The sequence below is a fragment of the Lotus japonicus genome, chromosome 4 (assembly GCF_012489685.1).
Source record: "Lotus japonicus ecotype B-129 chromosome 4, LjGifu_v1.2".
Taxonomy (NCBI): Eukaryota; Viridiplantae; Streptophyta; class Magnoliopsida; order Fabales; family Fabaceae; genus Lotus; species Lotus japonicus.
The window spans coordinates 30,528,415-30,551,230 of NC_080044.1; the positions used below are offsets into that span (position 1 = coordinate 30,528,415).

The window sequence follows — 22,816 nt, forward strand, 5'->3', positions numbered from 1 at the left end:
AATCAGTGACAGATAAATTCCGTCACAGAGTGTTAAAAATTCCGTCACAAAGCATGTTAGTGAGGGAATTTATGACAGAATATCAACTGTAACAAAAAGTCTCGTTGCTAATCACTTCAAGTGCCTGTCCAACATTTTTTGGCCCGACCGGCCCGTGGCCAAAAAAAGGCTTTTCGGGCGGGCCGGGTCGGTTATCGGGTCTTACAATTAAAAAAAACCGGTTTTAACCGGTCGGGTCGGTCTGGGTTCTGAACCGACCGACCCGACCGATTAGGGATAAAAAAAAAATAGTTCCTCCAACGGCCCAGCCCATTGTGTGTGAGTGAGGGGAGGAAAAAAAAAAGGCTTCAGAAACCCTAGGCCATTACCCCACCCACTAAATTTTTTAACCCTCCCAAACCTAGCCGTCCCAATCCCAACCTCTCTCTCTCTCTCTCAACCTCTCAACTCTCATTCTCTTCTTCTCTCAACCTCTGCTCTCTCTCTCAGACCCGCCGCCGCCACCACCACCACCACCACCACCCTTCTCCTCTTCTTCTTCTCTCCAAACTCCAAACCCTAGCCGCCACCACCCTTCCTTTTCAGATCCGCCGCCACCACCCTTCTCCTCCTCTTCTTCTTCTCTCCAAACTCCAAACTCCAAACCCTAGCCGCCACCACCCCTCCCTGCGTCGCCATACTCTGTGCCGCCACCACCCTAGCCACTCACTCCACCACTGCATCTGCATGGCTTCTTGCCTTCTTCCTCCATGCTTCTCTAGTCCGTAATAGCTTGTTCATCTTCATTTTGCCTCAATCAATTCTGATATCGCAAGATGAAATGAACATGCTATTTCGCATGAGAATAGCAATTGAAAACTTGTTCTTGACTATGTTGTTCTTGGTTAATTTGTTTGGTCATGGTTCTTCATCTTTCTGTTTTGAGTGTTCTCTGCAAAATCTGGTGGAACCGACCCGACCCGTCTGTTACCCGACCAAACCGAAACCGATCCAAACCGACACATCTCATGGTCGGTTAGGGGCCCAATTTTATGTCATGCGGGTTCGGTCAGTGGACCTTTTTGGGCCCGAAACCGACCGAACCCGACCGATGGACAGCCCTAATCACTTGTAACGAAATTTTTGGTTCGTAACAAATTAGTGACGAAAATTATCCGTAACTAATAATAAAATTATGTTACTAAAAAGCTAGAGGTGTAGTTGGAACTATCCGTAACTAATTAGTGACGGATAAATTTCGTTAATAAACAGTGACGCTCCGGTCCGTCACTAATTCTATTACGGATGACTTTCCATTAGGAATCTCCGTCATACATTTGTGACAGAATGTTCCGTCACAAAATTTCAACATCTTTTTTGAATTTATTTGAAATGACAAACTGACAATTAAACTCATTTAAGTAACTTGTAAAATTTGAAAGCAAAGCAACAAAAATAAATTTCAAATAGCCAACTAATGTGCAAGTTTAACAATTCATCCCAATTTCAAATATCTAGCTCAACACACTATTACATTATAATGAATGAACAAAGTAAAATGAAAATTGAAGGTTCAAATTAATTTATGCAAAATCTCATCAAAGTTTACTTGTTAGACAATATTGGAAAGCCTCTTGGGAAGAACGAATAATCTCCTCATGGGACACCCACTTTGACTTATCTCCCTTCACTGTGTGGATCTTTCGAAATAGATCCCAACAATTTGGTTCCATATCATAAGATGTTTTCTGCAAAAATAAAATATGGATTAGTGTTATATATTATTCCTATCATTCAGTTTTTTTACCAACCAGCTTCTACTGCTTTTGATGGATATCCCTTCTGCCTATTCAGTATTTTCCCTTCTAAATGGTTCAAAACACACTAAGCCAGAAACTCCAGCTAATCCATTGTAGAGTATACTCAGTCAGCAGTAAGTGCACAAGAAAAATACAACAAAATAAGCAATGAAAAATAAACACTTAAAAAGAAACAGCAGAATAGATTGAAAATTACCCTTCCCGTCAAGTGATCGATTGACCCTGTGCTTTTCTTCTATATATCACACTTTTTTTCCATCAGGGACACAACAAGCTCAGCAATTCAAAATGAAGATTCACTTCTTGTGCCTACTCTTGTCAAAATGAAGGTTATTGAGCAGGGGCCATAATGATGGGGAGGGGGAAGCAAAATAAGGGAATGGAAACCTGTCAATTAAAAATATATCAACTAAATAATGTATATGAACCCAAATCCAAAAGAGTAAATATAACTGAACTGATCTCAACCAACCATCAAATTAACATAAGAGGGCCATCAAACTCGAACTTTATTCTCAAAGTCCAACCAAACTTATAATATTGTTATATATCATCTCTTGAACTGATTGAAGTGTGAATTTCATGACTAACTTATATTTTCTCAAGCCTAAAAAAACAACTGAAAATCATGAACTAGAAATACATCAATGTCAATGGCATAAAATCATGAGCACCACTCTAACAAGCAAGAAATCTCAAATTCCATATCAAATTTTCAGAAGCAAAGCAGGTTTGGATTAAGATATTTTACTTGGTTCAGATTATCAGACTAACTGGTTACTACACAATGTCTTTCACCATGTAAAGATAGAGATGGACTGGCATATATCTAACACCACACCGACACCAGCAATAATAGAGCAAAAGCGCATGAATAACAGGACACAATCACAGGTCAACATGAAGGGGAAAAAGAACAAGGGGGAAGCATAAAAGACATACCTGAGTTGCTGATTAGTGTGTTGTGGGAATACTCTTGTTCCTCCTACTCTCAATAACTTGTCCGCTAATACTCTTCCATTTTCAGCAGTAAGAAGGATGCGTGATTTATAACAAGGAAAATGTCAACATCCTATAAGAAGCAATTGAGAAAGCTATGGCGAACTATAAGAAGCAGAACATAACAGTATAAACATAGCAGATGAATTAAAATGAATCTGTCACTTTAACTACCAAAAAAAAGAAAAAGACATGTGGGCATATTTCATAGAAGTTATAAACCAAACCCATCCCTCTGCACTTACTTAAACATCTAATAAAGTACTTAACAAAAACATAATTATTGAATATAGAATCATTGGACCTAAAAATCGATTCAGGATATTCAAAGGCAATTGCTCAGGTTCACTATAGAGGAAATTCTTCTTCAAGCCTGATCACAAATATCTTCTGGGTTTTACACTAGTCTAAAATAAGCTCTTTCCATAGCTGTATCTGCTTCTCTCTAGTGTCTCTTACTAGCTGCGAACTGAAAGGTAGAAGCCTAGGTCACAGGCCAAATCAAGTACAAGTTAATTACTCCCTCACTACAAGTATCTATCCTACCAATAAGCACTGTGCATTGAATTTGGAAAATAAAAGAGGGGGGGTGGGGGGAATTGAATCACCAGCAACCAGAAAACAATCAATTTTAGTACAGGAAATTTTGATTCAATCAAGAAAACTTAGTTGTCTCGGTTGAATATACACAAAAATTGGAATAATCAAAACTCAATATTCACAGAAAAGCTACTAACATGATTGTTCATCATTTGTTGATTCATGTCGAAAGAGAAGAAAATCAGCGACATTATAGCAAAGCATCCATAGCAGTCATAAGAAAATCTCAAAGCATAAAAAAAGGATTTACGTGAATGATGAAACTGCTAATCCTCTACCCAGCTCCATCCTACAGGTTTTGTTGGATAAGGAACTAAGCAAAATTTGCAAAGCCTTGCCATAAATCAGAATTATTCAACCAGATAACACTTCCCTAAATAAATGACTTCAACAAGTAATTCACTTATGGAACAATAGCAAACTCTGCATAAATCTATCCTCAAATGTCAGAACTTAAGGTAGAAAACCAAATCATATCATAAAAACTAAAAACATATCAGATTCTACTGACTCAGATCATCAAAAGAATAAGTGCAAAAATTTGCATGTGTGTTTGATAACAAGAGCGAAACCTGAATGTGTTCCCCCATATTCACCCCTGAAATCAAAAGCTTTGATTTGAGAAAGAAACATAATATGCAAATTGCAACGCACGCGTGAAAAATCAAATCACATAATCATGATAATGACAATCACAATAAGCAGATGCAATAACAAGCATAGTTGGATGAAATTGGAAAGAGGAATTAGGGTTTTGATGGAACACTGAGTTGTGTTCGTACAGTGAAATCGGAAAGGAGAGAGCGAGAGCGAACAAATCGCAGTCGATGTCGCCTCTAGCGACACTAGAATAGAAACAAGAAAGCGGATAGCGGGAGAGGAAGCGGTGGTTCGCGGCAGCGAAAATCGGAGGTGACGGTGGCGTAGAGTAGGTGGTTGATGCCTTCAACGATGTTGGAGGAGAATCAGAGGCTTCGGACCTGATCGTCGGAGGAGCGTATGCAGGAGCGTCGCCGGAGGAGCGCACGGCGGCGGAGAAGGGTGAGCTTCGTTCGTGGAACTTCGCGTGTTGTCGAACAAATCTGAGCGAGGGAAGAAAAATGTGCAGGTAATGGAAGCAACCAAGTGAAAACGCTGAAAATGTGTAAACACAGACCGCTGAAAACGTGAAACAACTTTTAAACGGTTACTAACCCATAATGAATTAAAATTAGTGATGACAAAATTTGGTCACTACTTTCATCATAAATTAGTAAAACATGTTTTTCAACGGAAACAAAATCCGTTACTAAACGCAAAATTTAACATTTTAGTTACGAAATTAGTGACGAAATATTTAGGGACCAAAATTTCCGTCACTAATTTGGTCACTAGGTACTTGAAAAATTAATCTGTAACAATTTTACCAAATCCGTCACTGAAATCGTAACTATTAGTTATGAACTGTAATCCGTCACTAAATTCCGTCACTAATTGACACTTTTTTAGTAGTGTAAGCTTATAGCTGTTGCAACAACATTTTTGTATGGATAAAATTTGAGTGGATTTGCCTCCGAATAGTGCATGTTTTTGGAATTAAAAGTTGCTTGCGAATGTATTTATAGATCGCTCACCAACATACCCTCACATCATGGCGAAAATCAAAACTTTACCTTGTGAGAGGAAGTGGTATGTCTTTACCAACTGAGGCAACATATGTTGGTTAACAACACACACTTGGCACTCACGTTTTTAAAATTTCTCTTTTACTAGATTTCTCTTCTACGGAGGAGGATTTCTTTATTAATACTAATAGGAGTAGTCCTTGATTAATATTTGCAGGAGAAGTCCTTATTAATACCTAATAGAAATCTTGGTGGAATGTCAAGGACTAGACGTAGCCTATGATTGGGTAAACCATGATAAAATTGTAAGTGCGCATCTTAAATCATTTCTAACCGTCTTGTTCACAATATCTATCAGTTGCACCATCGTCTAATGGAACATTGTAAATCAAAATGATTAAAAGTTATTAACCAACGAAAAGTTTATACAAACACAATTCAACCCCCTTCTTGTATCCTTGTTACTACTCTCATTCTCAATGACTTCTGCTTTCACAAGATGTAACCTATGATAGAGGTCATCTGTCTTGTTTTGGTCCTAGGTCTTCATAGTACTATTTTAAGAAGATCCAAACTCTCAGACTATATGTTCCAAGAGTCAGATGATCCATGCCAAAATGAATTAGACAATGTCTTGACATTGAGAGGTAGACAATGTTGGCTTCTAAGGTAAGACAATCCAGAAGTCAGACTAAGTTTCTTGAGCTTGAAGAGTTAGTCCTTGAGAGGGATTTGTACTTGAAATTTCAAAACATTATGTTTAAGTACTTGTTCACTTAATATGCTTATAACCTTATCATTGTTATCATCAAAAATAACATAATGAATTTTTAGGTATATGTTCAGACTTAACAGTTTATTCTTCCATCGGGCAAGTTTATTTAGATTTAAATGTGGTAAAAAAATATAAATTATCCGAATAATCTGATTTTTTTCACAATTGTCCAGATTCCGTTGGCGAACAACCAAGTTGCAGATATGCTGGCTCACCAAGCGACTCGGGATAGTTTGCAACGCCAGGTTTGGCGACTACCTTCATCTTGTTTGATTGTGTCTCTGATTCATAACGGAATAAAGTAGTGACTTTTTTTTCTTTGTTGTTTTTTCTTCCATATTTAACTAAAAAATAATTTGGTATCAATATTTTTTGTAAGAAATATAATTTTAATTGTAAAAGTAATTATCAATATCTTTTCTATAAGAAACGAGTCTATATAATTACTGCATTTAAAATGATTAATTGTTTATAGTTAATTTTTATAAACTTTCATTTATGATCAGTTTTTTTTTTTGTTTATATCGGGAAAATTATGATCAGTTTTTTATAAATGAAAAAGTAGTTCTTTCACAGACCAGGAGATTGTGGACCTGGTAAGAGAAGAGCTGGCTGTGGGTGATTTGGACCTAGAGGGTTCCCGGGAAACCAGCAAACCTTTCAACCCAAACCCTGTGGTTCCTATTTCTCTTGAGGAGTACGAACAGTGGTGCCGCCCTTGGAAATTCACTCTGTTTGTGAAGCTGTTGGGAAAAGAATTGGTTTCAAGTGGATGAACCAACGCCTTCACCGTCTATGGGCCAAGGAAGGAGATGTCAAAGTGATTGACCTGGCAGAAGACTACTTCCTGGTACGTTTTGCCTCTGAAAATGACTATAAACTTGCCCTGTTTGAAGGCCCTTGGATGATAGCCGACCACTACTTGATGGTCCAAAGATGGAGACCCATGTTCAAAGCTGAAGAGGATGCAGCTAGAAAAATTGCTGTATGGATTACGTTGCCTAAGCTCCCTGTGGAACTGTACAACAACACCTTCCTGTGGCGCCTTAGCTCACTGATTGGTACAATGCTGAAGATTGACCAGCATACTGCAATCCACTCTAGGGGGAAATTTGCCCGTATTTGTGTTGAAGTCGATCTTAGTCGAGAGTTAGTCCCAACCTTCACAGCACTTGGGGAGGAACATTGCCTTGAGTATGAAGGGCTGCACTCTATCTGCTTCAACTGTGGCAAATATGGCCACAAGAGTGACTGCTGTCCTGACCTACTGATCCCAGGGAACCGTACTGTTGGAAATTCTCCAGTTTTCTCAACTGGACCTGGCCCTGACCCTATGATGCAAGAAGAACACAGCAGCAGCCCCCCCCCCCCACCAAAAGCCCAACCAGAAGCAAATAAGGAAAACCCTAAGGGATTTGGTCCTTGGATGATGGTCAAAAAGAGCCCCAAGAGGAAGCCTCTCAGTCCTCTTAACCAGCAAATTCCCCAACAAGGGAATGGATCCCGCTTTCATGTGTTGGAGGATGAAATGGGACAGAAAGAACAACCAGTTAGACCCCAGGATAAGATAGGGCAAGGTAACCAACAAGGGAGCAGTAGTAAGGTACACCAAGGAGGGCAAAAGAAACAACCAAGAGCAAATAACAGAAGCAACCACTCCACCCAGATGGGGTCAGCAACCAATGGAAAGACTTCCCCCATAGTGGAGAAAGTGCATGACAAGGAAAACGGAAGAGTTCAAGCCAATACAGTAGAGAAAACTCCTGTCCAACCAAGGGAGAAGCCAGACAAACAATTGTCATTGCAGGAGTGTGATATTCTGAAAACAGTTAGACAACACCAACTTGCTCTTTGGGAGGAATTCAAAGCCAGAAAGGCCAGTGATGAAGAGCTCCAGGGCAGCTTGCATACCCCCTCCAAAGAGGAGCTGAAGTTCGTTCAGGCCTTGCTCCTTAAAAAAGATGTTGGTGATCCTGGTGATGCTATGCAAAGTAGCCATGATGAAGACCTGGGGCAAGAGGATAATGCTTTTCCAGGTGACAATATGGTGGAGGAGGATTGTCCTCCTAAGTTTTAATGTCTGTGAGCTGCAGGCTCTGTTCCCTTCCCAAAAGTTTCAAATGAATTGCATGATTTGGAATTGCAGGGGAGCTGGAAAGAGAAACTTTTCTAATATGATTAAAGACTGTACAAGAATTCACCATTTGAGCTTCCTTGCTGTTTTGGAACCCAGAATTAGTGGGCCTAGAGCTGATAAGGTGCTTGAAAATTCTGGTTTTGATAGTTTTGCTAAAAGTGATTCTGTGGGCTTCTCCGGAGGCATTTGGTGCTGTTGGAAGCAATCCCAATGCACTATACAGGTGATTGATATAAAACCACAATGCATACATCTCCATGTGAACCCGAGTGACAATGGGGGATGTGTAACACCCCGATTTCGGTGGCGTCACTTTAGTAACCAAAATAAACTTAATGCGGAAAAACGTAGATTTTTTTTTTTTTTAATAATAACTAAGACAAGACTGAATTAAATAAAACCCAACAATAACAATAATCAGAACTAATATACAATATATAAACAGCCCCCGCTGTAGTAGTAACCTCGTCACGAGTAAACCTCCAGTGACGGAAAGAAAAGTGTAACGCCCCGAAGGCAAAAGGTACAATCCACAAGAAAGGTCAAGTGTCCGCAACACCATCCCTCAAAACTGAGAATAAGCTGGCCCATCGGCCTGAAGCAAGACCTCCTAAGTCCAACCAACTCTCTGTGATTCTCGTAAAGAACCACACAAAAAGCTATAGGTGGGAAACTACCCTGTCCCCAAAGAAAACAAATGATGTTCAGAGCTAAGACTCTACTCCTACACTAATCCCATCTCGAGGAGCTCACACCAGCACTAAAACCTACATGCTAGCATGATCGTCGCCCGAATCTGAATCCAGAACGACCTAGTCTATGTACACCATCCGTCCTCCTCTCGCTACCGCGATACGCTCCAGTTCCCGCATCTCAACCCTAGTTCCTCCCGAAGGATGAACCATCATGAATCAGCCCGCCAAAGACATCTGACAAAGGGCGTTTGTTCGCCAAAGCACACACAGAAGACGCGAGGGTCAACTCCAAGGAATTATGTAAATAATAGCACCAATAAATATAAATAAGATAATAGCCACTTAGGCTTATAACTAGGGATAACATCCTAGGGTTGCATATTTCCACAAAGAATATAACGACTGTAAATCACAGTTAACATGCATCAAGTAGAACTAACAAGTATCAAACACACTCATCAACTATGTCAGTATGCATGTTGCATGAAATGATATGCAGGTTAACCCAGTCAACCAATATGCAATCCGGAACGGATGGACATCATCGGATCAGTCCTAACACCAGCCACGGTGGGACCATTTCGGCCCGTGATGCCTCTTACTCCAACATCATCATGTAGTCAAATCAGCATAAAACCCGAATAACGTCACTCTGCTTGGCGACGGAACAAACCGACAACGTCACTCTGCTTGGCGACGGAACAAAACAACAACGTCACTCTGCTTGGCGACGGAACAAAACAACAACGTCACTCTGCTTGGCGACGGAACAAAACAACAACGTCACTCTGCTTGGCGACGGGACAAACCAAAGGTATTGCCACTTATAGGCTGGGCACCTCGAGACGGTCGTAACACTAGCCTCGTGTTTAACCATTTCTGCTCGGGCGTCGCTTATCACCTTTGGCTATAGTCAAGACGGTACAAACTCTACATGGTTTGACCATTTCTGCTTGCTATGCCGAACATCAACAGGCACGATACAACTCTACATGGATGATCGTTACCTCCTGTTGTGCCAGGTATAGTCAGGACCGATCCAACTCTGCATGGCTGATCGTTACTTCCTGCTATACCGAAGTACTCTGCTTGGCACTTCATCGCGTATATGCATGGGTGCAACCACTCACGATGACTCTTCGGGTCACCAATGCTCTCACGAAGTCTCACGCTTCAGTGAAGTTTCATGCTCTCACAAGGTCTCACGCCTCAGTGGAGTTCCATGCTTTCCACAAGGTCTCACGCCTCAGTGGAGTATCCCGCATTCACAAGGTCTCACGCCTCAGTGAAGCTTCTCGGCTCATCCCTTGGATGGCTATCAAACTGCTCAACGAGCGAAGGAGTACCAACATACTCAGAACTTACCAAACTCCTCAACACTTGGATCCGACGACACTCCTCGCTTTTCCAAAACTATGATTTGACTTCCAATGCCTTCCTTCGAGGTTGTTATCATTACTTAAAGATTTTGAGGTTATTTAAGGTCTTATGAATTTTCTTTATAAAATAGATTCCCTTTTGTCTTATCGCAAGTCTTATACATTTGCAGGATCTCCCAATCCCATGTCGCTTCCAGAGGAGGTCTCGATCCACTAAACAAAATTAAGGCCCGAACCTCGTTCGTCCTATCAAACTTTCTCCAAACTCTCAAAATAAAATCGGCATGACCTGCCCGCTATTCTCACCATTCAGAATCTCAGATTCCAGTACAGAGCATATTTAAATCATCACAATCAACAACATGTCATATATCAATAAATCGCATCATAAACACTTAGCACTTAGCATATAAAGCATGCACCACACATCCTAGATTACCCACATAGCACATAGCACATAGCATGTAAGACAATCTCGAAAACATTCAGTAGATGAATCATCTACATTGTCAGCCGAAGCCTCAGAAAACATTTTCCAATCACACACAATTCCAATGCATAAACAGTAAACAATGTCGAAACATCGACCCTAAGCATTAACTAGAGATTCAGTGAGAAGCCCTCACCTGCAGATTCTCCAGGATTATCTTCTAACTCTTCCTCACAAGCAAAGCGTTGCTCCTCAGGAAATTCCTCAAAAGTTCCTTTAAAGCAAAGTCACAGAAATACTATCAGAATCTATCGAAAACTAAGCTATCGATACTTACTAAGGTTACACGAAGCAATACATACTCCGAGGTACGATAATCTAGCGCGAAAAGACAAGTTTTCGGAAAAGGAAATTTTCCTCCTTCCCCCTAATAGGGCTCGGCCACTTTGGTTAATTGTAGGGTTCGATTTTTCTTCGATCAAACTTGGTTCCTATGCTTTCATAAGCCGTAACTAAGGGTATTCTGAACTCGGAAAAATTATCGGATCAAAAACTGTCGCAGGGGTATTTTGGTCATGATTTTTAACTTAGGATTTTCAAAACTGAAATCCCAAAAATAAAATTTTGCAGGGACGTCACCAACGACGTTTATGACAACTAATCCTACTAACACTAAGCTAAGGCGATAGTTTTTAGCCTAAAGGTTGAAGCTTTACCTCAAAAACTCCAAAAATGGGTATTTTAGGCTCAAATTGATTCCGGCGGAATTCCGGCGACATAACGGAAAATCTAACCCGGCAGAAGTGATCTTGGGCGCATAAGGAAGAGGTTTAGAATCAGAAATGAAAGATTCGGGATAGTTTTGCAAAAACCCATAAACTATCAGCTCAGAAAACTCTACAGAAAAGCTATGGAAAAAGCGATCGGAGGTAAGGATTAGCGACTATACCTCGAAACCTTGAAGCAGCAACTGATTAATCAACGATCAAGCAAGGATTGAACAAAATCTTCTTCTCCTTCTTCCTTGATGAACTCGCGGCCTTGAGAGGGAAAATGGAGGAGTTTTGTGTTTTTTTCTCACTTGCTTGCTATATATAGAAAATGGTAATTCGCGGGAAAATGAAAGTTTCGCGAATCTGATTTTTCCGGCATCATTCTCCATGAATTCTAAGATAGGTTTTGGCAAAGGAATTCCTAAGCTAAGAAGATGTCTCCTTGTATTTTTGGCAACTAATGCAAAGTCGGTGCAAAGTCGGTGTAAAACTATTTTACCCGATAAGTTGCTTTTTGCATCGAATGTCGGAATGGAAAACTTCCTTCTGAAGAAAGATTGAAATCATCAAGAGAAATGGGTGTACGCGTGTAGAATACCCATTTGAAGCTCTGAATAGATAAAGTCTTCATTGTCGAGAAATTCTAGGGTTTTGAAATACCAGGGATTCGGTTTCGGCAACCTTCCGATGATTGGAATCGGACGTTCGTAGATCCTAGAGTTTCGCCTCGAAACGATTGTGATATATGGAAAAAGAGAAGTTCTAACATTTCTCTGAAGATTTTTGGAATTAACTTCCGTCGTGCCTAAAAGTGAAAATCAGCTATATACTAGGGTTTCTGACCTAGGTTTAAGCGTATAACGATCGTGCTATAACTTTTATCGATCATGATGTAATCCTTTGACTTTTCCTGAACTTTCTCCTTCATAAATTTATTTCATTTGGTAAACTCTAGTTCAGGTTTCCCTTCACAATACATCAACCCTAATCGTAAATGGAAATCTCTTCCACTGATCCTAAGCTTAAAAACTTGGGTCTTACAGGATGGATTTTGACGGTTGTGTATGCTAGTCCTCAAGAGAGGAGAAGGATTGAACTGTGGGAAGAATTAACCTCCTTTAAAGACCAAGTCATGGGACCTTGGTGTGTGGTGGGAGATTTTAATTCAGTCCTTTATGAATCTGAAAAAGTGGGGGGTGCACCTATAAATAGAGCAGCTGTTAATAGATTCCAAGATTGCTTAAACCTTTGCCTCCTGGATGATCTTGGTGCAAAGGGTACTCCTTTCACTTGGCAGCGTGGGAACCTACTAGAAAGGTTGGATAGAGCTGTGGCCAATGATCTGTGGAGGACCATGTTCCCTGTGGCCTCGGTTACTAATATTCCCCTACCCTTCTCAGACCATTGTGCTGTCTTGATCAGATTAAATGCAGAAGATAGAAGACCTAAACCCTTCAAGTTCTTAGCTGCGTGGTTAAACCATCCAGATTTCCAAGAGTAAGTCCATAAACACTGGGTAGCTAATGGGGACTGGTTGGATAATATTGAGTCTTGCACTTCCAGCCTTCAGGAGTGGAACAAGATCATTTTTGGAGATATCTTCAGAATTAAGAGAAAACTTCTGGCCAGGTTGGATGGCATTCAACGTAGCCTTTGCCAAAGAGTGAACCCTCATCTTCTTAAGTTAAGAAAGAGGCTCTGGCTGGACTATGAAACCATTCTTAAGCGGGAAGAGTTATATTGGGCCCAACAAGCTAAAATCAACTAGCTTAGACTAGGTGATAAAAACACCAAGTTCTATCACCAGAGCACAATTTGTAGGCAGCAAAGGAACAAAGTCGAGGCTCTGAGAAATGAAGATGGAGATTGGATCTATGACCCACAGGAACTCAAGAGGATGCTGGTAGACTACTATAAAAACCTCTACACCCCAGAAGACTTGGCTTCTGGCCCCCTACCTTTTCCCTTGTCCTTCCCGAAGCTTGATGACAATGAGAGTTTGGAGATGACTGAATCTGTGTTACAAGAAGAAGTGAGAGGAGCTCTATTCAGCATTGGCAACCTCAAATCCCCTGGACCCGACGGCTTCCATTCAGTTTTCTTTAAAAAGAATTGGGAACACATTAAAGATTCTTTAACAAACTTTGTGAAGGAAGTGTTTCATAGACCTGAGAAGATCATGGAAGTAAACCAGACAATCATAGCGCTGATCCCCAAAATTACTTCCCCTGATCGAGTCTCTCAATTCAGGCCCATCTCACTCTGTAACACAAGCTACAAAGTGGTGACCAAACTTCTGGCCAGCAGAATTAGTAAGGTGCTACCTAACCTCATCTCTCCCAATCAGGCCAGTTTTGTCAAAGGGAGAAGTACCATGGACAACGTCCTCATTTTCCAAGAAGTGATCCATTCCCTTAAATCCCTTCGAGGCAAACAGGGCTACATGGCGATCAAATTAGACCTTGAGAAGGCCTATGACAGGCTGCAATGGCCCTTCATTGTTGATACTATGAAGTTCTTTGGCTTTGATGAACACTTCACCAATATTGTCCACCATTGCATCTCTTCCTCTTCAATGGCCTTGTCGTGGAGGGGGTTCTACACAGAATCTTTCAACCCTCAGCGAGGCATTAGGCAAGGGGATCCCATTTCCCCTTACCTCTTTGGCCTTTGTATTGAAATGTTGGCCCTTATGATTCAAGAAGCATGTGGTTCAGGGGAGTGGAAGCCCTTCAAAGTGGGTAGATCTGGTTCTGAAATATCCCATCTGCTTTTTGTCGATGATGTGATCCTTTTGGCAGAAGCTTCCTTGGATCAAGCTTCCCTTATCCATGATGTTTTAAGGAAGTTCTGTGATGCCTCAGGCCAGAAAGTCAGCTTAGCTAAATCCAGGGTTTTCTTCTCAAAGAATACCGAGACCAACCTAGCTGAGCAGCTATCCAACAGCCTGGAAATCCAGCAAACTCATAACCTTGGCATGTATCTTGGTGTCCCTTTGCTGCACTCTCGAATGACTAAGGATAATTTCAACTTCCTTATTGACAAGGTAAAGAAGAAGCTCTCAGGTTGGAAAGCTAGCTCCCTTTCCTTTGCAGGTAGAGTTTCTCTCACTCAATCTTGCTTGCTTAGCCTTCCATCTTATGTCATGCAAACAACCCCCATTCCTTTAGGGGTGTGCAAAGAAGTTGAGAAACTCTGTAGGAACTTTATTTGGGGTTCCACTGTTGAGAAAAGAAAGTGCCATCTGATAAGTTGGGAAACAATTTGCTCTCCTAAAGATTGTGGTGGTTTGGGCTTCAGGGACCTCCACTCAATAAACAGGGCCTACATGACAAAGTTAGCTTGGATAGTTAAAAAAGAGCCTAATTGCTTGTGGGCAAAGGTCTTCAAGTCAAAGTATGGCTTTAACCTGCTCTTGGTGTGCTGCCCATTGCTAAACCCCCTAGCTCTCCCACTTGGAAAGGCATTTGTCATGCTTGGCACCTTGCTGATTTGGGCTCCCATTGGTCTCTGGGTGATGGGAAAACTGCCATGTTCTGGAAGGATAACTGGATTCCCTCCCTAGGGAACTTGCTGTATTTGGTCCCTGAAACTGCTCCAAACTGGCTTAAATCAGTCTCTGTTAGTTTCTATAGAGTGAATGGAGAGTGGAAGAAGGAAACTCTGCAGCAGATTTTACCCCCTGAAATCTATGATAGAGTCATAGAGACCAACCCACCCGGAGAAGGACATGGAGGTGATAGTCTCTCTTGGGGCCTCACCTCTGATGGAAAATTTAGCCTTGCTTCTGTGCACCCTATAATCCAATCTGGTGATAGTCAACCCTCTAATAGAATCTTTGGAACAATTTGGAAATTCAAAGGTCCTCCCAAGGTCCAAAGTTTCCTCTGGAAAGTGGCTCATGTTCGTCTCCTTACAAACAAGGAAAGAATGAAGAGAAGAATGACATCTGATGGCCTTTGCCCCCGCTGTATTGATGCTGAAGAAACAGTGATTCACGCTCTAAGGGACTGCCCCCACATACAACAGATCTGGAATGCCTTCCTCCTAGACAAAGATTGGAGTAAATTCTATAGCCAAGGTATCTCAAACTGGTTGGACTTCAATCTTCGTAGAAACTTTGTGCAACGTGGTGGCCTCTCTTGGCCCTTACTGTTTGGTATAATTGCTTGGCAGATTTGGAAAGATAGATGCGATTTAGTGTTCAATAACCATATCACACTGCCAAGCAATCTGATCATCATTGCGACAAGTTTTACTTCAGAGGTGACTCGTACCCTGAACAATCCTGAGACCGTGGACCAGCTCCACTGCACGGAGCACCTTATTAAGTGGTCCAAACCTGAACAGGGAACCTGGAAGCTAAACACTGATGGATCGGTCCACACCAATTCTGGAAGGGCAGCGTGTGGTGGAATTATAAGGGACTGGAAGGGAGCTATTCTTCAGGGCTTCAGTGTAACACCCCGATTTCGGTGGCGTGACTTTAGTAACCAAAAGTAAACTTAATGCGGAAAAACGTGAAATATTTTTTTTTTGATAATAACTAAGACAAGACTGAATTAAATAAAACCCAAAAGCGAAAAGCAATAGAACTAATATACAATATATAAACAGCCCCCGCTGTAGTAGTAACCTCGTCACGAGTAAACCTCTAGTGACGGAAAGAAAAGTGTAACGCCCGAAGGCAAAAGGTACAATCCACAAGAAAGGTCAAGTGTCCGCAACACCATCCCTCAAAACTGAGAATAAGTTGGCCCATCGGCCTGAAGCAAGACCTCCTAAGTCCAACCAACTCTCTGTGATTCCCGTAAAGAAACCACACCAAAAAGCTATAGGTGGGAAACTACCCTGTCCCCAAAGAAAACAAATGATGTTCAGAGCTAAGACTCTACTCCTACACTAATCCCATCTCGAGGAGCTCACACCAGCACTAAAACCTACATGCTAGCATGATCGTCGCCCGAATCTGAATTCAGAACGACCTAGTCTAAGTACACCATCCGTCCTCCTCTCGCAATGCGCTCCTGTTCCAGCATCCCAACTCTAGTTTCCCCCGAAGGGCGAACCGTCGTGAACTAGTCCGCCAAAGACATCTGACAAAGGGCGTTTGTTCGCCAAAGCACACACAGAAGACGCGAGGGTCAACTCCAAAGAATTATATAAATAATACCACCATTAGATACCATTAAAAGATTAGCCACTTAGGCTTATAGCTAGGGATAACATCCTAGGGTTGCATATTTCTCAATGAACATAAACGACAGTAAATCACAGTTAACATGCCTCAAATAGAATTAACAAGTACCAAACACACTCATCAACTATGTCAGTATGCATGTTGCATGAAATGATATGCAGGTTAACCCAGTCAACCAATATGCAATCCGGAACGGATGGACATCATCGGATCAGCCCTAACACCAGCCACGGTGGGACCATTTCGGCCCGTGACGCCTCTTACTCCAACATCATCATGTAGTCAGATCAGCATAAAACCCGAAGGCCTGCCATTTCGGTCTGCTACTAAGAGTCACCTAGCAGCGCTCTTACGCGGAAATCCTGGTCTTATAACCAATTTTGGAATCCGCCATGGTCCGGTATCTCGCCGTGTTTAAACCACTTAATGAGTGCATGCAATGCAATGATTAGCCAAACAACGTCTCCGACCTCACTCGACACGTCGCCACGTGTTCTAGCTAAATTAATGTCTCTAAAAGCTTACCCTAAGGTAAAGTCGATTCTGCGACAAAATACAATAATCATAAAATGAGTGCAACCACTCACGATGACTCTTCGGGTCATCAATGCTCTCACGAAGTCTCACGCTTCAGTGAAGTTTCATGCTCTCACAAGGTCTCACGCCTCAGTGGAGTTCCATGCTTTCCACAAGGTCTCACGCCTCAGTGGAGTATCCCGCATTCACAAGGTCTCACGCCTCAGTGAAGCTTCTCGGCTCATCCCTTGGATGGCTAACAAACTGCTCAACGAGCGAAGGAGTACCAACATACTCAGAACTTACCAAACTCCTCAACACTTGGATCCGACGACACTTCTCGTTTTCCAAAAACTAAGGTTTGCATCCGAAGCTTCCTTTCGAGTTTATTATCTTTATTTAAAGATTTAGAGGTTGTTTAATGTCTTATGAGTTTTCTTTTCAAAATAATATCATTTTTAGTCTTATCGAAATTCCTATAAGTTATCGGGATCTCCTAATCCCCAAATGACTCCAGAGAATGTCTCGATCCATACACATCATAACAAGGCCCGAATCTCATTCGTCCTATCAAACTTTCTCAAAACTCTCAAATAAAAATCGGCATGACCTACCCGCTATTCTCACGATTCAGAATCTCAGATTCCAGTGCAGAGCATATTTAAATCATCACAATCAACAACAAGTCATATATCAATAAATCGCATCATAAACACTTAGCACTTAGCATATAAAGCATGCACCACACATCCTAGATTACCCACATAGCACATAGCATGTAAGACAATCTCAAAAACATTCAGTAGATGAATCATCTACATTGTCAGCCGAAGCCTCAGAAAACATTTTCCAATCACACACAATTCCAGTGCATAAACAGTAAACAATGTCGAAACATCGACCCTAAGCATTAACTAGAGATTCAGTGAGAAGCCCTCACCTGCAGATTCTCCAGGATTATCTTCTAACTCTTCCTCACAAGCAAAGCGTTGCTCCTCAGGAAATTCCTCAAAAGTTCCTTTAAAGCAAAGTCACAGAAATACTATCAGAATCTATCGAAAACTAAGCTATCGATACTTACTAAGGTTACACGAAGTAATCTATACTCTAAGGTACGATAATCTAGCGCGAAAGACAAGTTTTCGGAAAAGGAAATTTTCCTCCTCCTCCCCTATAGGGCTCGGCCACTTTTGGTAATTATGGGGCTCGATTTTTCTTCGATCAAACTTGGTTCCTATGCTTTCATTAGCCGTAACTAAGGGTATTCTGAACTCGGAAAAATTATCGGATCAAAAACTGTCGCAGGGGTATTTTGGTCATGATTTTTAACTTAGAAATTTCAAAACTGAAATCCCAAAAACCAAATTTTGCAGGGACGTTACTAACGACGTTTATGACAACTAATCCTACTAACACTATGCTAAGGCGATAGTTTTTAGCCTAAAGGTTGAAGCTTTACCTCAAAAACTCCAAAAATGGGTATTTAAGGCTAAAATTGATTCCGGCGGAATTCCGGCGACATAACGGAAAATCTAATCCGGCAGAAGTGATCTTGGGCACATATAGAAGAGGTTTAGAATCAGAACTGAAAGATTCAGGATAGTTTTGCAAAAACCCATAAACTATCGGCTCAGAAAAGTCTACAGAAAAGCTATGGAAAAAGCGATCAGAGGTAAGGATTAGCGACTATACCTCGAAACCTTGAAGCAGCAACTAACGGATCAACGATCAAGCAAGTAATGAAGAAAATTCTTCTTCCTTCTTCCTTGGATGAACTCGCGGCCTTGAGGAGAGAAAATGGAGGAAAATTTGAGTTTTTCTTCCTTTCTTTGCTATATATAAAGGTTGGAAATTCGCGGGAAAATGAAAGTTTCGCGAATCTGATTTTTCCGGCGTCATTCTCCGTGAATTAATAGATATGTTTTGGCAAAAGAATTCCAAAACTATAAAGAGGTCTCCTTGTATTTTTGGCAACTAATGCATAGTCGGTATAAAACTATTTTACCCGATAAGTTGCTTTTTGCATCGAATGTCGGAATAGAAAACTTCCTTCGGAAGAAAGATTGAAATCATCAAGAGAAATGGGTGTACGCGTGTAGAATCTTCATTTGATGTTCCGAATAGAAAAAGTCTTCATTGTCGGTTGATTCTAGGGTTTTGAAATACCAGGGTTTCGGTTTCGGCAAACTTCCGATGATTGGAATCGGACGTTCGTAGATCCTAGAGTTTCGCCTCGAAACGATTTTGATATATGGAAAAAGAGAAGTTCTAACATTTCTCTGAAGATTTTTGGACTAAAATCCTACAGTGTTCCAAGGGTGGAACATAGTGTTATTTCCTAAGATTCTTGTCCTAGGTTTTTAAAGCGAATATTAGTCGTGCTATAACTTAAATCGACTTCGATACAATCCTCAAACTTTTCCTGAACTTTCTCCTTCACATATTTATTTCATTTGGTAAACTCTAGTTCAGGTTTCCCTTCACGATACATCAACCCTAATCGTGAATAGGATTCTATTTACTTGACACAAGCTTAAAAACTTGGGCCTTACATTCAGCACCAGATTAGGCATCTGCAACCCCCTGCGAGCAGAGCTTTATGGGATTTGGAAAGGTCTTCAAATGGCCTAAGATCTCAAGGTGAACCGCTTGCTAGTAGAGACAGACTCCAGTGAAGCCTTCAAGCTCATTACCCAATGTTGTCCCATGGAACACCCTTGCAGGGACCTTGTGCAGGAGATTTTTCACCTTGCTGATATGAATTGGGAAATCTGGTTTAGTGACATATACAGGGAAGCCAACAAGAGTGCTAATTTCTTAGCCTCCTTTGGCCATGGGGTACATAATTTTAGCTTCAATGGGGAGAATGTTCCCCGGGGGCTCCTTTCTATCATTACTAATGATGTAATGGGAGTTACCACTCCCAGACTTTTGTAGTTTCTGTTTTCCTGGGCTTTCGCCCTCAAAATTATCAAAAAAAAAAAATAACAAGTGAAAACGCTGAAAATGTGTAAACACAGACCGCTGAAAACGTGAAACAACTTTTAAACGGTTACTAACCCATAATGAATTAAAATTAGTGATGACAAAATTTCGTCACTACTTTCATCATAAATTAGTAAAACATGTTTTTCAACGGAAACAAAATCCGACTTTTTTACATCAGTAGTGTAATTTTCAAACTTATTTACCAATTTAGTGTAAGTTTTAAATTATTTACGGATTTAGTATATATTGTCACTAGCATTAACGATTTCATTAATATTTTTTTTTGTTCTTATGAAATCGTTATTGACATTGGAGATACCTCCTTTCTTTTTTAATAAAATCGCCACTTGCTGTGGCGATACCATAATTTTTTTTTTGACTTTGTTCGTTAGTGACGGAAAAACGTCCGTCACAAAATCCTTGTATATAATATGTAAAGAAGTCACAAACAATATTCCGTCGCTAATACTTTTGCGACGGAATAATTTCTACTCTACTATCCGTCGCTAATTTTGTTTTTTATTATTCACTAGGATTTTGTGACGAATATCTTCGTCGCTAAATATTTTGCGACGGATATCTTCTCTCTTCACTTTCCGTCACTAATACCTTTCATATTATATATACTAGGATTTTGTGACGGACGTATTTCCGTCACTAATGAGTAGAGTCATAAAAAAAAAAATATGGTGTCGCCAATCCTAATGGCGACACTAAAAGAAAATATATATAATATTTCGTTAACGCCAATCGTAATGGCGATACTAGAAAAATATATATGTCGCCAACGGCCATGGCGATTTCTCTAGAACGTAAAATAAAAAAAATATATATCGCCAATGCTAGTGGCGATTTACACTAGTTCTGTAAATATTTTAAAAGTTGCACCAGATTGGTAAATAAACTCCAAATTTACACTACCAAGGTAAAAAAGTCACAAAATCCGTTACTAAACGCAAAATTTAACATTTTAGTTACGAAATTAGTGACGAAATATTTAGTGACCAAAATTTCCGTCACTAATTTGGTCACTAGGTACTTGAAAAATTAATCCGTAACAATTTTACCAAATCCGTCACTGAAATCGTCACTATTACTTATGAACTGTAATCCGTCACTAAATTCCATCACTAATTGACACTCTTTTAGTAGTGGGTAGCTGAGGGCCTCGCATTGCGCTGGAGCTTGGAATCAGCACTTGAGTTGCAGTTGGAATGTATTATCATTGACTCTGATTCATCAACGATTATCGCTGCAATGACAAGCACGAGGCCATGCTCTCCACAGATAGATGTGATAATTGATGATTGCAAGAGACTAGCTTCTAATTTTCCGGTTATTTCTTTCTCTCATGTTAATAGAAAGGCTAATGTGGCTGCTCATAAGCTAGCCTCTGATGCTATATCTTATTCAGGTTGGATTTGGTGGGACTCTCCCCCTTCTTGTATTGCTGAAACATTGTTAGCAGACTCTGCATTTGCTTATTAATACAATGAACTTTCATTCAAAAAAAGTAGTATGAGTTTATTCACACCACCTTCCATACCACACAATTACTCCATTAATTTGTTTTGAGAAAAAAAGAGAAAAGGAGAAGTTAATAAGCCTTAGTAAATTAAAATAATTGCTCTAGTAGTGCTTAATGTATGATCACCTAGTTTGTGAAATTTTGTAGCCCTTTTCTTATCATTTTTTTTTTTTTTTTTTTTTTTTATTGAACCTTGCAACCTAAAGCCTCATTACAACCTTATGAAGTCTCTCCTACTTTACATATTGCTTCTTTATTTGGTATGGTTGATCTACAGATCCACTGCACTATGTTTGTATTATTGGAATGAGTGAAATTTTCCTATACACCCTTGAGTGATGGTGATTTGTGCGATCCATATACGCTGCTGTTTGGGCTAACTCTCTAAGAATTTTTCAAGTGATTTGTATGCTCTTCTAAAGATTATATGGGAGAAGCTAGTATAGATTAGACATATCTCGATGAGTGTCACTCAGTTTGAAGACCATCGACCTTCAATGGTGAAGAACTGAAGATTATAAGCATGGGAAGGCAACGATTAGGTTGTTCATTAAATCTACACGCAAAGTACTCTGGGACATGTTTGAAATTGGAGAGTACACATGCATTCCCCATATGAATGAATTTTCCATCTCACAACATTCCAATATGATATGACATCTTATTTGGAACTTAATGTGATAAATATGATACTTAGGTCAGGGAGCTGGATGGAATGCAACGGTCAAACTAACATGGTCGACAATTTGAAGATGCAAGGTGATTTATTCTATTTCCATAGAAGAGGATTGTTATGAACAACATATTTCTTCTAGAGATCAAATTGATTGTTCACTCTAATTAGCGTTTGGTTTCAAACGTCTATAATCTGTTTTAAGAAACTAAGTAATTTCTTGATCATATCTTAGTGTCAAAAGTGAAAGCTTTATTTCATTTCATTACCTTTATTGTGCTTTTGTCACACCAATGTGATTAGATTATGACTTAGTTGGTCATACATACCTAGTTGTATATGATTATATTATATTATATTATATATATTGTTTAATGATAAATCCTTACTTTTTTGTAATGCTTATATGTCATAAAATTAAAACAAATCAATTTTTTATATGAAATAAATAATTGTGATTCGTTAATCATTAGTTTCGATAATTTATTTATGTTTTGGTCTTGACCAATGAATCCTCCCAGTCGACAGCCATGTGACTAATCTCCCCATAGTCAGCGTACTAAACGGTAGAGAGTTGATCAAGGAATATTTTTCATTATAGTTCATTTTATACTTGGTAGTTACATGATTCAAATAAAAAAATTGTTACCAAGATATACCTGAAAAGAATGAATACATAATAAAATCATATTCCCGAAGCCCATATAAGCGTACTTCTTT

At 40.1% G+C, this 22,816-nt stretch overlaps 1 protein-coding gene and 1 long non-coding RNA gene across 2 annotated transcripts; one reads left to right on the forward strand and one right to left on the reverse strand.

Annotated features, from left to right (window-relative positions):
* Positions 1–1,395: 1,395 nt before the first annotated feature.
* Positions 1,396–4,552, reverse strand: LOC130715396 (uncharacterized). Its single transcript, XR_009011639.1, has 3 exons — positions 2,742–4,552; positions 1,996–2,186; positions 1,396–1,727 (listed from the first exon to the last, which is right to left on the reverse strand). It is a non-coding gene; the product is annotated as an uncharacterized LOC130715396 (long non-coding RNA).
* Positions 4,553–7,951: 3,399 nt separating this feature from the next.
* Positions 7,952–21,383, forward strand: LOC130712598 (uncharacterized). The gene is made up of 5 exons (XM_057562425.1): positions 7,952–8,096; positions 12,235–12,688; positions 13,013–14,587; positions 14,638–15,649; positions 21,048–21,383. Exons 1-5 carry the CDS (start codon positions 7,952–7,954, stop codon positions 21,381–21,383), a joined length of 3,522 nt encoding a protein of 1,173 aa, XP_057418408.1.
* The last annotated feature ends 1,433 nt before the right edge of the window (positions 21,384–22,816 follow it).

Bases quoted from the DNA above. Each gene is read 5' to 3' on its own strand.
- LOC130712598 (XM_057562425.1), top strand. From the start codon at position 7,952: ATGATTAAAGACTGTACAAGAATTCACCATTTGAGCTTCCTTGCTGTT. The intron at 8,097-12,234 runs GCATTTGGTGCT...TGGGTCTTACAG, and splicing joins TTCTGTGGGCTTCTCCGGAG to GATGGATTTTGACGGTTGTG. The intron at 14,588-14,637 runs GTATGGCTTTAA...TAAACCCCCTAG, and splicing joins GCAAAGGTCTTCAAGTCAAA to CTCTCCCACTTGGAAAGGCA.